Source organism: Cervus elaphus, chromosome 30 (assembly GCF_910594005.1).
Source record: "Cervus elaphus chromosome 30, mCerEla1.1, whole genome shotgun sequence".
Classification (NCBI taxonomy): domain Eukaryota; kingdom Metazoa; phylum Chordata; class Mammalia; order Artiodactyla; family Cervidae; genus Cervus; species Cervus elaphus.
In genome coordinates, this window is record NC_057844.1 from 27,748,952 (window position 1) to 27,766,943 (window position 17,992).

General features: G+C 36.0%; 1 protein-coding gene across 2 annotated transcripts; it reads right to left on the reverse strand.

Annotated features, from left to right (window-relative positions):
- Nucleotides 1-638: 638 nt before the first annotated feature.
- On the reverse strand, nucleotides 639-17,596 carry RFC3 (replication factor C subunit 3). Of its 2 annotated transcripts, XR_006338943.1 has the most exons (10): nucleotides 17,399-17,596; nucleotides 15,127-15,264; nucleotides 14,623-14,690; nucleotides 13,293-13,390; nucleotides 11,133-11,314; nucleotides 10,001-10,137; nucleotides 9,812-9,910; nucleotides 5,788-5,857; nucleotides 4,320-4,584; nucleotides 639-1,838 (listed from the first exon to the last, which is right to left on the reverse strand). XR_006338943.1 is itself a non-coding variant. In XM_043892271.1 (9 exons), exons 1-9 carry the CDS (start codon nucleotides 17,483-17,485, stop codon nucleotides 4,393-4,395), a joined length of 1,071 nt encoding a protein of 356 aa, XP_043748206.1. In that variant the 5' UTR covers nucleotides 17,486-17,596; the 3' UTR covers nucleotides 4,291-4,392. The 2 variants fall into 2 exon arrangements, 1 of the variants encoding a protein (XP_043748206.1); XM_043892271.1 differs by lacking the exon at nucleotides 639-1,838 and having other exon boundaries at nucleotides 4,291-4,584.
- Nucleotides 17,597-17,992: the final 396 nt, after the last annotated feature.

Sequence of the window (17,992 nt, forward strand, 5' to 3'; positions counted from 1 at the left end):
GTGCGCAGGAAGCCTGACTAATTAAGGTTTATAACCAAGAACACACAGGTTCATTCCAAAAATGAAAATAGTTGGAGCAGGTTTATTTATTCTTCCCAAAGTTAACAGTCAAATAAGACACCTGTCTCTCTAAGAGCTGAATGAATAAAGGATAGAAAGAGATCTCAAACAACATTAATAGATCTTACTTCACAGGAAGGAAATATCAGAAATGGGGGATAATTATTCCCAGGTAACAATGCCTGGAAACAAGGTTAAATTCTCTGCTCACTGGCTTTCATACTGACAGCAATTTTTCTCAAGATATTTGTGAATTCTGATAGGATAATATTCTCATATTTAATTTTTAATACCATATTGCATTACAGTTTAATAAATCCCACTCCAAATATCAGTGTTTCACAATATCAACGTTAATTCATTTTCATGAAATTTGATATCAGAAAGTCAATTTTGGAATTCAGTCTTCAATGCCACAATTTGGGGGATGTATTCATAGTAGGTCTGTTATTTAAGTGTCTAAAAATTGATTTCCCACAAGATTATAGGCCAGATTATTACCTACCAACTAATTTCCCAAAGACTCAACTTCAGTAGGAATAAGTGCTTGAAGCATATGTGTAAATGGCTTAAGAATGACCTTACACAAAAATATTTAATGGTTAGATGCATTTTATTATATACTAAAGAATTCAATATTTGCAAAGCAGGAGATAGGCAGTGAGGAAAAATTAAGAACAAATTTTCCTTTATAGCATGAGGAAGTTGACTTCTTTCAACAATTCAAATGTCATTTTCACCTAACCTTTGTGTAAGGACAGCAGATACCTGTGTTATGCACTCAACTTATTCAAGATATAGCATTACATTTATATATGTGTTAACAATCATTTATTTTCAATGTATAGGTCTTGAGCAGTTTATTAATTTATTACTAAGTATTTTACGATTTTTTTGATGTATTGTAAATGCAATTATTTAAACCTTATATTCTAGTAATTTACTTCAATTACACAAAAATACAATTAGTTTCTGTATATTGACTTTATATCTTGTAAGCTTGCTAAATTCACTTATTTGTTAAGGGAATTGTTCAAGTTTTTTAGGTAAACAATAATTTCACCTGCTAAAAATAATAATTTTCCTCCATCCTTTTGTTTCCTTATGCCTGTTATTTATTTTTCTTGCCTTATTAAACTGACTAGTTAATTATATACAGGCTAAAAGACTTGGGAGAAAAATGTAATTACTTTGAAATGCAGCAAAAATATAAGATGACTAAAGAATGGAGGGATGGATAGACATGTGATAAAGCAAATGCAGTTACATGTCCACTGTAAAATACTGGTATGAATTTTGTCAATTTTTTTTTTCAGTTTTTTGTTATGTTGGAAACTTTAATAAGATGATATTAAGGAAAATAAAAACCAAAACAAGAATCCAATTTTGAGAGAGGGTGATAGGACAAGAGAGACAAAGATAGAAGACATTGTAGGTTTCTACAGACAGGTGAAAATCAGTAAAATTCAAGGCACAGGATTACAAACAGATGAGCTGCTTCTCTACTGTATCAAGAGAAAATACGAATGCACAGAGTAAATAGGATACATACAAATAAACATATGGTAATACAGGATGCATACATACTCAGTTTTGGTAGTTGGCTGATAAGGAGATAAGGTTATCTGCTCTAAATGAAGTTTTGGGAAGGGCAACAGAGACTTGATCAGAGAAACGTTGAGTTTGCTGGGCAGTATTAAGGGCCTATTTCTTGGTTGGTGGCCATGAATGTATTAGAGGGGAGTCTGTGCTCACGTGCCTAGATCCAGTTTCTTCATCTACAAAACAGGATAATAAAGGACAACTTCAAGATTAAGAGAACTAAATAAAAGAATGCCCGTAAAGAATCTAACACAGCGCCTCACATGAAGGTACTTAATGTTATTCTGGAAAGACTGTGAAGCTCCTTCCATGCCTACTGCTGTAAATTATCATGCACAGCTGCACCTCAGGAAGCTGCTGAAGTTTCTTAAGCTGCTGTCTAACAGAGGAAGTAACCTCAGTAGGCAATCAGCATCAAAAGAGCTGAAACAGGCTCGGAAAGTACCAAGCCACAAACGTACCCTACAGTGTTTGTAACCAGCATTAGGCTCTAATTTAAACATGAGTTAAAGTTTTTAAGGATCACTTTTCCTTTACTGAGAGGAAAGCAATTTATTTTTAAGTCTACACACTACAATCACCTGATAAAAGAACACCTCATGATAACATTTCAAACTTCTACAAATTTCCATAGGAACTGTAAACAGGAAAGAAACCAGAGAGCAAACTGCTAGTAAAATCTAGTTCATCAATCTAAAAAACATGATATGACTTTCCTGAGAACTAGGTACAAGGAAAACTGCTGCCAAGGGTTGATTTTCTAATTTTTAAGAAATGTGTTTCATGATTTGGAGTGCTATAATTTGGAAATAACATTTAAATTCCTATTACTCAGACCTGCTATAAAAAATAGCACTTAAGGAAAAAACATAGCAAGAGGTTTTTTTGTGTGTGTGATGCATATTGCACAACTTCTAATATTTTATGTACAAAAATTTGAATTATAAAAACATAAAAGTAAAGGGGAGTGACATCAACATCACGGCAGCTTAAGATGTACCTCATTTTTGTCTGCTTGCCAACAACAAGATTTGGCGTCCACCCATGGGCAGAAATGCCTTTGAGCAAGCTGTAGAATCCAGCACCATAAACCAAGGGACCCAAGAGGAATCATGCTCAGTCATTCACTGCATTTCCACGTCTTGGCTAATGTAAACAGTGTTGCTATCAACATTTGCTAAACTTCTAGTTCTGTTCATTTTAAAGAACTATAGAAGATCAGTGATTTACACCCAGGAATCAATGCCTTCACACAACTGTGACATCAGAGTTGAGGGAAAAAGAGAATTCAGAGGCTGGGGTGGCTGAATATGCATGGCAGAAATGTAGAAAGAGGCGAGTTACATAGAAAAGTTCAACAGAAATCTGCATAATGGATGCCTTGCATCTTTGGCTAATTATTAAAGTGCAAATACACTGAGTATAACTTCACTTTGAGCATTTCTCCAAAGAGAAAAAAACAAGCAAACAACAAAATACAACTGAGGAAAGACCTGCTGGAAACTAAACTGAATAATTATCAGAGCTCACATAGGGCTGGAAGACAATGAGTTCTGGTGACTCAGGATACAGGCCTCATTGATCTCTGGAGCATTCAATTTCAGGGACATACTTTTTACTTCCCTTCCCACCTCCCCACCCCCCAGCAAATTATAACAGTCTTAGCTCTCCCAGACCTCACTCTCCCAGTTCTTCTGTTACAATATCAATATCCCTCCTAACATGAAGACTGAGACTTCCAGTTGGGGCCAGATTAATATCACTTGCTCCCGTAAAAAGGCCACCATCATTCCTCTTAACCTGAACAGTTTTCCAGATTTAGGTTTTCAGTGAGTGTGTAGTTGTGTCTTTGCCAACTAAACACTTCCTGATTGCTCGGCACCAACTGCTACAAAAGCAGGTCTTCCCAATATTCTTACACAGAGCTTGTCACAGACTTTTGTCAGGCAAACCCTTTGTTCCATGAACCAAATTTCTGAATAGAAGTGTTCCAAAGGACAGGACCAACAATACAACAGCATACTTGTTCAAAGAATACTTTCAATACTAATATACCTTTGCTTCAGAACTATATGATGGATATTCTTCAGGATGCTCAAGTATTAATGAAAAGATCTTTATTTTTTAATAGTCAACCTTATACCAAATCTGAATCACTGAAGTAAAAGCTGGATTTCTACAGTTTTAACAGATATGGTCCATGCAATTTTCTCCATACCCATGCTATTATAATTCAAAATTAATTCCTATATATGCTGCAAAAATATAATTCTTGGTTGAGGGAAAATACGATTAAAGATAATGACTTGCCAAGCAAAAATTTATGTACCTGTGGCCAAAAATGGTCATCTGGAGGTCAGAAAACAAAAACTGATTTTTTTAGGTAAATTTCCTTCAGCAGGGGAGAGAGTGGATGGAAATGGGAGGATTAATTTTGCATACTTGGAAAACATACTTTTAAAGTAAATTAAAATCATGTTCCTAGACTCTACAGTTTCCAGTTGTATCCTTTCAATACACTTCAATAGTACAGGAGCAGTTATCTAACTCAGAGAATAATGATTAATAATTCAGAGGAATTACTATCTTCCCCCTCCAAAAAAAAAAAAAAAACCAACACAAATAACACATAGTTAAATAATGTTAGTTTATTTTACCTGCAGCTCTTCCAATATAAATTGAACATAAATGATGATACTGAGATACATTAGGAAGAATTACTGAGAGATGTCAGAATATCATGCCTTCCAATCCATCCTCCATGAACTTCTTATAAAGTGCCATAAATTTGGCCACAAATGCTTCCAAGTGATAAATGGCTTTGCTACCCAGTTGCAGACGATGTTCATAGTAAGCTGCCATCTGGGCCACTTCTCCTTTCAGTTGTCCATCGCAATTATGTAAAAGTTCTGAGAGAAGGCCCTAAAGAAAGATAAATAGCAACTTTACAAAGTAATAATTTAAAAAATATTAGCTAAACGTGCTTTACTTTTCTCATTAAAAAAGGAAGTGAAACTTAAATATTGATATGTTCTCTTTTTTATTTTTGATGGACCAGGAGACTTCATCCAAAAGAACATACTATTCTATAGAGTAAAAATGTGGTAGTTATCTATCATATTTCAACCTCAAATACTTAAATGTACAAGGATGCAAAGATTTAAGTACAAAGATGCTTACTGTAGCATTATTAATTATAATAATCTGTAGACAAGCTGAAGTCTAACACTTCAGGTTGTAACACAGGGGTTATATCCAAAAAACTTGTATAGTCATACAATGAAATCCCAGTCATGTACCAAAAAGAATGAGGTAAATCTCTACTGTCATGAAACAGCATTCATACTACACTGCTTAATTTAAAAAGCAAAATAGCGTAAAAGACACTAAAGCTTTGTGAAACATTCATATATGGACTCAATTCAATGTGACTTGAAAAGAGGTCTTATGAAAACAGAAGGGGAAACCTTTACTTTTCACTTCATATATTTAGTATCATTTGAATCTTTTCATGTAATTTTAATAAACACAAATAAACAAAAAGTCCTGTATTGCCTAATATGTAACCGTCAATCTACAATATCTTTCTAGCTAGAGCTGATTTGGTTTAGACCAGACCTAAAGCTGTCCCTCACAAATCACTACCACCTTCTTTAACCTCAATTTTCAAGTGCACTGAGGCTTGCTGTCTAAAATATTAATACTATTCCCTGACTTTTTGCATGGATCCATCTTTCAATCCTTCAAGTTTCAGATTAAACATACCTTCCACAGAAGCCATCACTGACCTTCCATAACTCAGCCCTCCATTTTATCATTTCACCTGGTCACTGCCTTTGTAGTACTTACACCATTCTGAAAACCTCTTGCTTCCTGTTTCCCATTCCATTTCACCAAAATGTAACTTCTCTGAAGAAGGCCCACCTTGTTTCCTTCAACACACCCCTAATGGTGACTGGCGCACCTTACAAGCGCCATACAACTTGGACTTTGAGTATCTGCTGAACTAACGAGATGGGCAGAAAGAACTGACAATGTATCTTTGTGCAGCAAAAGCCATGATACCACATAATCAAAGTCCAAATTGTATGGTTATAGACAGTTCCAGATTTGAAATCAGAATACCTTCATTATTATTTCAGGAGGAATACAATGAGTTAGAAGCTCATACAGTCTTCCACGAACTTCAAGGAGCCTGAACAAAACAAAACAATACTTTGTGAGGAAAACAGGAGATCATTTTTCCAAGTACCTACTGTGCCACCTTTAAGAATTAAACATCCCAATACAAACATTTTCTTCAATGGTTTATCATATTTAAGATACATATATGGGAGCTTTTCCTAACTTTAGTTCATTTTTCTAAAATAAAACTATAGAACTGTCTTGAAGTCAGACAACATTTATATTCATTTACATATATACACACACACACACACATCCACACAGTATTTATATATATATACACTGAAAGTACAGAAAAGGCTTCACGCATAGTAAGGGTTGAGCTTATTCACACCACGAATTTTAATATACTTTAATGATACATCAAGTAATATTTTTCTTTCCTTCTCCAGATAGATGATATGTAGGAAATGAGAAAATGGTTATGAAAATATTAAATAATGTCTATTACAGAAGAAAAGAAAATATAACATGAATATAACATAATGCATATAACATATAACACATAACATATAACACCTCAACTGCAAAGTAAAAAAAAAAAAAAATTATGGCAGAGAAACAAAGCTGTTTTGTCACAAAGGGGCAGTAAGGAGATGGTAGAGGTGGGCACAAACCAGACTGGCTAAGTGAATATGGCCATTTGTTGGAGGGCTCTGTAAGCTCGCAATTCTAGGCCCTTCTCATAACATTTTCAGGAAGAAAAAGGGTTAATGAAGGGAACTATACATGTAAAATATTACAACAGCAAGAAGTGACAAATTATAAGTATATATACAAAAGTAACTTAATCTTTCTAAACATAATTACCTACCCCTAAAGAAAAAATATCATTCTGAATCTTTACCAAAATAAGATCACACTATGTTCTATATTTCAGATCAATGAGGGAAGTGATTTTTAAAAGATCTCTTCAAAGCAGAAGTTAAAGACCCCCTTCCTGAGATTCCAGGAGTATGAAGTTGTGCCACAATGAAACTAAATAAGGAAAGTGAAAAAAAAAAAAAAACTAGCATTTTTTGAGCAACTGCTATGCACAAGACACTATGACAATAATCTAACTCAGTCACCACACCAGCTATGGTAAAGCATTATCTCCATTTTTTTTTTTAAAGAAAAAACTAAGGCCTGGATGGTTTAAATAACCTGACAAAGTTGACCACAGCAGAGCCATGATATAAGCACAGATCTGTCTTAGCCCATACCCTTCCAGTGTCTGCCAAAGCATCTATTTAATCTCTTATCTGTATGAGGTTCACTGCAGTACACTATTTCTCACAAACACAAGTCTCTTTCACTGAAGAGAACATGAAGTTCAGAGGTCAAGCTTCCAGCAAACTTATGTAGTTGAAGCAGCATTACCTCAAGTATGATTCCAAAGGCCTTAATGTCTCTTGGACATGGCAGTATACACCCCAAATAAAATCTGATTCTTAACGTATAAATGACAGATGGTATGAAATTATTTTAATAATGATGCATATAGCTTATTTCTGAAAAGCTGATTGACAATATATTTACCTATAAAACTGTACTATAACAATACTGTGTGCATCTCACACATGTTCTCATGCTTCTCAGTCTGAGTTCATTTCTAATATTATTTCATTTCTAAAAAATTAATATATTCTACATTAAGCCTGTGTCATTATCTCTTGGAGGTTACAAGTGATAATGATTATCTCTTGGAGGTTACAAGTGATAATGAGCACAAATTTCTGTCAGAGAAACATGGTATTCTAGAACTGCCTCTGCCTCTTACTAACCAAATGTTCCTGAAAAAAGCAACGATCACCCAAAGAATCAGTTTTCTATCTGTAAGATGGTAAAAATGCATTCTTCATAGGACTGTTATATGAATTAAATGAAACAGTGTAAATGTCAGCATAATAACTGCTCATCAGATAGAAGCTGCTATTCACATGAGAAAGGTGAAGCAGAGAACCTGCCTGCAAAGGCAGGAGATGCAAGAGATGCAGGTTTGGATCCCTGGGTCGGAAGATCCCCTGGAGAAGGAAATGGCAACTCACTCCAGCATTCCTGCCTAGAAAATTCCACGGACAGAGAAGCTTGACAGGCTACAGTCTACAGGGTCAAAAAGAGTCGGACACTATGGAGCACATATCACAGACACATATCACATTAGAAAATAAGAAATTTTCTAAGATGTATCAAAAAAGAATCAAGACTATAAATATTATAATGAGACTACAAGGTAAAAAATCAGAAGAAGTCATTGGTACTGTGCGGACCAATGTTCAAAATGACACTGGCCATCCTAGTATTTCTGGACAGCTTCAAGGCTTTCGGAAATGAAGAGGAATATTTTGTTTTAGACACACAATGGCATCAAATCCAAATCTGTTAATCTAAATACGGAACAGCAGCACTTCTTCTTGGACAAACTCATTTATGAGCTGTCAAAATCTGTTTGGAAACTGGAGGAGCAGGCAGCAGCAGCAGAATTAAGAAAAGTAATAATCAAGTCTTAAAAATACATTTAATAATGTCAAATATTGCAACATCTGTACCTAAATCTCTTTAAGAGTGGGAAAGTTCAACTATTATCAGAAATTTTTCTTCTTCAAAATCAGAACAAAAACAAGAAAGGTCACCTTTGGTGTGGAAATATTTTATGAAAGTAAAAAGCTCCTAAGACATGCTTCATTTGAATTTTATTTCCTTAAAACTTGAGATTTCTTCACTACCTGACAACATTTACAAAATGGAATGCACACTTTTTCCTAAAATTAAGGTTTCTTTTCTTAAGAATCTACTTAAAACACCTGGCACTCTTCAAAAACTATTTCAACTAAAATAAATGAAGAGGAATTCAATGCAAACTTTGATAAAATATTAAGTACCAATTTCCTATGACCATTCACCTCCTCTAATCTACTATGGTCATCCTACAGTACATATTGTAATTTCCTTTGAAGAATTTCTTATAAAAATAACAATTCTCAGATATACCACCCAAGAGGAGAAACACAGTATATTCCTTCTCCCAATTATGTTCACGTAAACCAGAGAAGCTTACATTTCAGTGGTTGCACTCAGTCTAGTCTGCTTCCTAAAATAATGAATAACCCTCTCTAAAGTCCAAAGATGGTTTCTCATTTCAGACAGGCAAAAAAAGTAGGAGACTGTGTCTCAGTGAGCATATGGGACCATCACAAGACTTTCCAAAAGTACCAAGCCTTAAGACTGTCATTCTTGATTTGGAGAAGAGCCAACTGCCCTCCTCAATCAAAGTCATAACAAATCCAACAGGCTGTGGTTGAAGTACGTTCAGTACAGTCTACTACTGAATAAAAGACCCAAGAAGTAAACAGAAACATCTGTGCAGCAAATATGCACAAGACACTTCCTACATACTGACGGGACATACACAGTGTTATTCTTAACAGAGCCTGTCATCACATATAAGCACGGGGTCTTCTAGTTCTCAAACCACTAGCACACAATCTCTCTTCATTATACAAATAAAAAAGCTGAAGCTCTAAATTTATAAAGTTACCTGCTTAAGGACACTTAGCTAAAAATTAGTAGAACTAGAAGTCTACCCACAGTCTAGTGTCTTTCTATAACACATCAATTACAAAGTTATACACTGTTATCTTCAATATTAGAAAGCTAGACACATCATGCTATGCATTAATATTAAATCATCCAAGATTCTGAGGGGGAAAAAAAAGCCTTAAACTTCCAAAATTTGTTTCAATTTATGTGTAAGTTCCATACTTACATGCCAGTAGCTTTTTAAAAGCCATGATATCATACACCAACTATTCTGAAACATTAAATGTCTAAAGTCCTACTTTTTCTTTAGAAGTATAGTATTTTATAATTTAATTATAATGCTAAATGGCATGGTATCAGTATAAAACAGCTAATCTGGAACTTAGAATATCTGTACTATCTCAGTGATGAAACTTTCATGGTGATCTTTTATAGTGGTTACCTCTGTGGAGTTTGTTGACTGACAATAGCATTGGCAGTCTCCCTCAGATACACCTCCCAATCTGTTTCAGGGATTTCTTGATCTGCAGTAAAAGGATATCTACATGACAAAAACAGAACACAATAAATTAAATGAAAGTGGGCTGATATCACAACATGATTCCTGTGGTAACTGACCCCTTTTACTCACTGTTGCACTCTGCAGGCTTCACACATAAGCAGAGCTTTTCTGAGATTTCTGCAGGACTTCTCTGCAAGTCTGTGAGCCAGTTGTGGAGGAAGATTCAGACCCTCCTTCTTACATACAGTAGATAACACATGGCAAATCTACAAATAAAATAATTAACATAAATGAACAATCTGTCAAACTACATGCTGAGACAATTTCTGTTAAGAATATTGTTACAGAACCCCAACCTTTCTTTTTTTTGGTCACTACCTTACCTTAATCCACTGTTCCTTCAGCAGGAAGCCAGTGGTCTAACTTAGCTATCAGGTAGAGTCAGCAACTAGATGGGCACCTGGAGAAAGATCTGGTCCCAGTTCCATGCCTGCCAGCCTCCTCGAGGCAGCAAGAAGTTGGAGACAAAGGGCCTCAGGTTGGTGGCAAAGACACTGCTCACAAGGCTGCCAAGTTGAGCTGCACAAGCCTAACTGGACACAACTCAGGCACTAAGATGTGAATTGTACTCATAGGAGAGACGTAACCTGGTGGTCCTGCTGCTTTATAGACATTTTTAACTCTATCACTCTCAAAAGTCTTTACAAGTGAAATTCACAACATACAGTGTCACGTATTATCCCTACTTTGCATCAAATCACCCCAAACCTATTAACAGCAGAAACTCACTTATTGTGAGAAACTGGCATTTTTACTGATAGCTATTAAGAATGATAAAGGAAAAAAAATACACATTATGTTGATTCAGACTAACTTTGGTCTCTGAACTAGGGACTAGGAATTCCCAAATCATCTTCTCGCAAAATCTATTTCCTGAATATTCAAGTCTCCTCTATAAGCCAGTTAAGTCAGGCTGAGGTAGAAGCTACTACATAACTTGCTTTTCCTTAGTTTCATAAAATCCACAAGTACTACCTATTTAAAGTAAAAGATGATTGAAAGAAAAGAACGTTTTCTATATACTGGTATCTGGTGTTTACTACTATACAGATAATGGTTTGAGTCAGCACCTAGGCTATAGCCATTTCTGAACTGCTGACATAGTTCACTATGTTTTTGCAAAGACAAACACAGTAGGGATGTACACATAGTATGCATGGAATCTGAACTGAATTCTTCTGAAAAATTTAACTTGACTTACATCTTCAATGCTGGGAGCAGGCACACGAACTGCAAGGCATCTACTACGAATAGGTGGTATCACTTTAGATGTAGAATTGCAACACAAGATCAATCTGCAGGTGGACATATACTTTTCCATGGTTCTGCGCAAGGCATGTTGAGCATCTTTAGTAAGTTTGTCAACTTCTGTCAATAACACAACTGAGTCAAGGAGAAACAAACAAACTTTGAGTATTTATCTTCTCATTATTCAGAGTGAAATCCTAAATAGTAAGCCTAATATACTACTTTTCCCTTTGGAGAAGACATACCAAAGTTATAGGTATGGTGGGTATAATTTATTTTTATTTTAAAAAATTCTAAGATCAAACAAGCCTAAGAAACACTAGGCTAATGAAGTTAAAGAAGTTACTTTGTTGCAGAATCTACTGCAGTCTTTATCATACTTATATGCAATAAAAATCACCAAAACAAGGATATATTATTGTGCTACATTCACCCAAAATATTTCACTCAGGAGTGTATTTCTGTAGAAAATCTTAGCATTCTAAGGAATAAACTTTGGAAAACACTGTCACAAGAGATGTGGCAAATAAGGGATAAAGATATCTGGTTACTTGTATAATAAGATTCTACCTGGTCATAACCAAGGATTGGCCTTAAAGTGTTTAAGAAATGCAGTCTACAGGGACTGAACCCAACTGTTGCACTGTATTAAATCACTTCAAGAAGACGACAGTGGTAGCAGTGCAGCATTTGAATCTCTCCTCTAAAAGAACAGATTCCAAGATCTAAGACAACATTTACACCGAAACTAGTGACAAGCTGTCCCCAAGAACCCTAAATGTAAGTAAATGAGAACAAGAAACTACGTGTGGGAGGAAGTGGCTAGGATCCACAAGCTTTTTGACATCTTCCGAACAGTAGAACCTTAAATCACCCACAAAAGCACACTGGATATATGGGTCAATCTGAGAACAGCATTCATAGGGTTCAATTCATGGACAAGAGCTAAGGGACCTTGATGCAATAAGATCTGACAGAGCAGCAGACTGAAAATAACAAAATGAAGCTCTCTTCCAAGACAATGCTTCCCAATGACAAGTTCTGGAAATCGAACCCAAACTGACTAGAATAGGAATATAAAGACAAGGAAATCGATCACAATATCTGACAAGGATAGCAGTAAAAACGTAATGCAAAACTAAATCATTGCTAAGCAGAAAACAGCAAAATATTTTAAAAACTGTAGTGAGGTTTATTCTAGAAATACAAAGCAGTTTCATTAGACGATCCAGTAAGAAGATAACGAGAACTAAGGAGAAAAATTATAAGACCACATTCATGGGTACAGAAGAGTATTTGAAAAAAAAAAATTTCTATTTTGAAATGTAGAGATTAAGCAGAAAAGAAATAAGCTGGAATACGTAAGATGATTCACAAAACAGTAAAATGAGCAATGAAAAAAGAGATAAAATTATCACATTCACTAAAGAAAAAGTACAGCTTACTTTCTCCACTAAAACTGACAAGGATTAAAAATAATTATCCAGTGTTGATAAATGTTAGAAATGGGCATTCCTAAACACTGCTGGCAGTAGCACAAATCTCTATCTTTTCTCAAATGAAGAATTTGGCAAAATATATCTAAAGCATTAAATATTGGCATATCTATCAAAAAACCTGTTGTAAAAATATATGGTGTTATGCACATAAAACTGGAAATGTTAACAGTAATGGTCTCTGGATGGTGGGATTATAGCTGATTTGAATTTTCTTTTGTTTAGCTAAATATTTTATAATGAACATATAACTTTGGTTCAAAGAATCATTATTTTTAAATCATGCAATTCCCTATTTTAAAGTAAGTGTTTTTCCATTACTCATCTAAATATTTTACTAATTCTAAAATAACAAATATGTGGCACAAATAGTTCTCTTTCTGCCACAATTCAACTCCATTAGACTATAAACTCCTAGGAGCACAGAGATTATGTTTCTCTTCTTTACTTTTACATATTAAAAAAAAAAAAAGGTGGCATAGTGGTTGGCACAGAACAGATTAATAAATATTTGCTAAATGGTTGGAATTTACATTCCTCATTACATTTTCCTCTTATACCCACTGCTTATAATTTAAGTGTCTGCCTCATCCAAAAAAAAAAAAATTATCACATACCTTTAAAATCTTTTTGAGAGCTTGTTTCAAGTTGCTGTGACTGTGCCACTGTTTTCAACATCTCCTGAATTACAACCCGATCACTATTTCCAGCATCACTACACAAAATAAAAATAGTGATAAATATATACATGTAAATATTTAATAAGTACTAGCCATTATTCATAAGCTAAGAAAAATGTTGAAGATCTTCAGTGATTAAAATTTTAAGCAAACTGAGTGACACTACATTCACAAAACTAAAAGTGAAGCGTTTTAGGATCACTAAACATACTCCTATACTCAACTACAATTTGATTAATAACTGAAAACACCAAGCATGTTCTTAATATTAAGTTTATTGCCACTTAAAAAGAGCCACAGCTATTAACAGTATCAAATACTTTGACACTTCTGTATCCACTATATCCACTATAGTTAATACCTAGTCACAGCTAATTTCTTAGCTATCTACAACTATTCCAAATATAAAAATAACCTGTTAAGACAAACTGGATCTGTATTCTTCTTCTCCATCCCCAAAACAGCAAAGCTGTGAGAACAAGCCTAGACAAGTCGTTCCAGTACCAGCAGAGTTGATTAAAGGTCTTAGAAAGGGGATGGGATGAGCAAATGGAGTTCAGGATACAAAACAGAACTCTGTAAGCTGTTGACTTATAGGCATTACCAGTCATTTATACCAATATCATTGCTTTAACACTTAAGCCCTAAACCTCACAAACCAAAATAAGTCACCTGGTTAATTTAGGCTGAATGTCAATTCCAAACACCTGAAAAACAAAAAGCTTAATCTCCAATTGACTATTCGTGCTACAAAGAACTCTTAATGAGGAAAAGAGGGCAAAGAAATCAGCTTTAGTTTATTTTCCCAAACAGCCATCAAGTCTTTCTCAATATATTAGATCAATATACCCTCTAATCAAAAAACGGAAGAAAAATGGAAAGAATGAACTAGTAATCCTAATCCACTTTGTAAAATATTTTCTCAGGCATTTACAAACTTTTTAGACATACTTTGCTCACCAGTTCTGAATAAGTCAATATAAGAAAAATTTACTGACTACTCAAAGTACTTTGTGTAACACACAGAGCTCTATAGAGCAAGAAAACTTAATTATCAAAAATATTTGACTTGGAGGAGGGGTCTCAGAGAGAAGGGAAAGTGGAAAGGTTCTAGGCTCCCTATTTCACACAGGGCAGCTTCATTTTTATCTGTTTTATATTTTGTCTCTCCATACATGATTTTCATATCAAAAAAGCATTCTACTCTTTAAAAAAGTCTGAACACCACTATTCTAAAAATGCTTATTTCTATGTAGTAGCCACTTACCTAGGATTAACTTCAAGGTGGTAATTGCTTGCAATAGTGCTAATTTCAATTTTCTTTTTAGATGGAGTCTGTGGACAAAGAAAATAGTTTTAATGTTTATTGGCTATTTCTCCTATTATCTGTATTTCATTGTTTTTTTAATTATATAAACACTTTATGTTTACTATAAAAATAAAACTTTAGATAATCACCACTAATGTTAGCCCTATTCTTAATGTGCAGGTAAACACACATTTTTATATACACTAGGTCATATCGCACATCATGTTTCTAGTGGATCACTTTTTTACTTTACCTCCAGAAACCTCCAACCATCCCCAGTTATTAGCAAATCATCATTATAAACAATCTGCATATGTCCTTTCACAGCCTGCTCCACAATAATACACAAAAATAAACACATACTATTAATAACACATTACTGTATAGTGTGTTTCCTATAAAAATTGTTTTTAAAAGAGGTAATCATATATATATTTCTCTGTTTCAAAGTGAAATGCTTACTGTGATGGTCTGATGTTCAATTCTCAATTTTTCCACTCCAACACCATAAAGTTCACGTAGAATACACATAATTCTTGTCTTTTTTCCAGCACCTGATGGTCCATACACTAACAGATGAGGAAAGTCACCACACTGCACCTGGAATAAAAAGGAGAAGGCATTTTCCCTAGAGAAGCCAGTGCTCCTACGTGTAGAAAATACTTTTTATGCATGAAATATTTTGTGTCTCTATGAAAGTTCGAAAACATGTGTGTGTGAATGAACACAGAGACAGACATATCTTTAACTATGAAATCGATATTCCCCTGGGATTAACGCTATATAACTTATATATCTAGCACAGTACATGTAAGATACAACACTATATGCTAGAAAGCAAGAAATCCCAAACCTGGCTGGCTATCAGATGTGCTAAAAAAACTTTTAATAAAAGACTGATTAATTCCAGGACTCCATCCACAAGATTACGATTCAGTAACGGAGACTATGATGCCTGCTGTAGTTTGCACTTCTACAAAGAGTCCCTTTGATAGGAAATGAGTGCATTTGGTTTCATTTGGAAGGTAAAGGAAAATTTTGTAGGGGAGAAGGAAAGCAAAGGGGGGAAAGGCAGCCAACAAGTGTTATCAACTTAAATACCACTCTGGACATCTGGAGCTTGATCCTGCTGGGGATACACCTGAAGCCAGTGTGAAAATACATTACAGTATTAAACCACCCAAGGAATGGGGAAGCTGGAGTATGATACATTCAGTTCAGTTCAGTCACTCAGTTGTGTCCGACTCTTTGCGACCCCATGAATCGCAGCACGCCAGGCCTCCCTATCCATCACCAACTCCCGGAATTTACCCAAACTCATGTCCATTGAGTCAGTGATGCCATCCAGCCATCTCTCCTCTGTCGTCCCCTTCTCCTCCTGCCCCCAATCCTTCCCAGCATCAGGGTCTTTAACAATGAGTCAACTCTTCGCATCAGGTGGCCAAAGTATTGGACTGAACTTCAGCATCAGTCCTTCCAATGAACACCCAGGACTGATCTCCTTTAGGATGGACTGGTTGGATCTCCTTGCAGTCCAAGGGACTCTCAAGGGTCTTCTCCAACACCACAGTTCAAAAGCATCAATTCTTCGTGCTCAGCTTTCTTCACAGTCCAACTCCCACATCCCTACATGACTACTGGAAAAACCATAGCCTTGACTAGATGGAGCTTTGTTGGCAAAGTAATGTCTCTGCTTTTTAATGCTATCTAGGTTGATCATAACTTTCCTTCCAAGGAGTAAGCATCTTTTAATTTCATGGTTGCAATCACCATCTGCAGTGATTTTGGACACTACCTCTCCTCAAACCTTTGCTAGCTTGGGAAAGAACACAGGGGAGAAGGCGTTAATTCCCTGGCATTTCAAGTCTGCTTAGAGGTGTCAGCAAGAAAAAGCCTCCAGCAAGTGCAGATGCTGGGAGCTGGAAGTCGGGTCTGCGTAATCTCACAAGTTAAGAGCAAGAGAATGGAGTAGGCCGCTGACAGTTCTGTATCACAGAACAAGACTATGTGTTTTAAATATGTTCACAGGTGATTCTGATGCTCAGTCAGGCCTGGGGATCAATGCTGTGAAGGTTATAAAGATGACAAGAACACAGACCTTAACTTCAGATGCATAAAATCTTGTGGAGTGTAACTTTATAAATAACCATTTAAAAACAAATAAGTATCAACAGAAGTGCTGTTAAGTGAACTTTAATACTTTACAAACTTATCTATCGCTGGCACTGAAAGAAAAAAGTGTCAAGGAAAGGAACTATTCACCTAATACAGTGCATGGAAAAAGGAGGTGCTCCACAAATACAGCCTTCATTTTTCAAAGTTCGAACTCAGCAAAAATAAAAGTTATGCTGCAAGTGTTTCACAGTTTTATTAAGTTGAAAATTAAAACGTAAACAGGTGAATGCTTTAGAAAAGCATATCTATTAACTCAAGACTAACATACTAAATCTCTGCCCAAATATTTATTCCAAATCCTATACAATAAAAAACGGGACAAAGAAAATAAAATACACCCCATGGTTAAGAAAATCAAAGAGGACAGTCCTCAGGGAGACTTTGTTTGCAAGCACAGTCCCCGGCCCCACAGTCTGTCCCGGTCCCTGTTTTACTTTTCTCCACAGCACCTGACACTTTCTCAAGCCGGAGGGCCAAGCTCCGCTCGTGAGGGGCGCGAAACCCCTGAGTGGCGCACCTCCCCTCCCCCGGCTCTCTCCGGCCCGTCCCGCCGACTCACCAGGTTGCGCAGCTGGGCCGCCTGCTCCTTGTGATAGTCCAGCTGTCCCAAGGAGCAGGGCCGGTATTTGTCCACCCAGAGGCTCATTCCAGCCCGAGTTCCGAGGGTCAGACACTCGAATGTCCCGCGCGCGCGGGATGTGTGTCCCCAACACACACCCGCAAACAAGTTTTCCCGCGATCTCCAAATCTCGCGACATCACTACCGGCTTGTTCGCGTAGTTAGGGACGGAAAGACTACGGAAGCCTAGTTTGGACAGAATTGGTCTCAATGTCGGAACCGCCTATTTATTAATGTTCATTGTTTCATTTAATAATTTACTCTTTGCTCTCACCCTTATCATAGTACAGGAATTATTAAGCAAAACTGGAAAATTGGCTCTGATACTCTAGGAGTCAAATCTGGGTACTTCAGAGAGACCACCCTTCTGAACTCATTTCATTCGTTCATTCATTCACTCGTTCCTTCCACTGAAACCTACCAACTATTTACCTTGTGGAGTTCTATATTTGGCACCAGAATATATCGGCTTGGGACTTGTCTCACGTGGCAGGGACCAAAACAAGCTCTATTGAGTAAACAGCTAAAATTAAG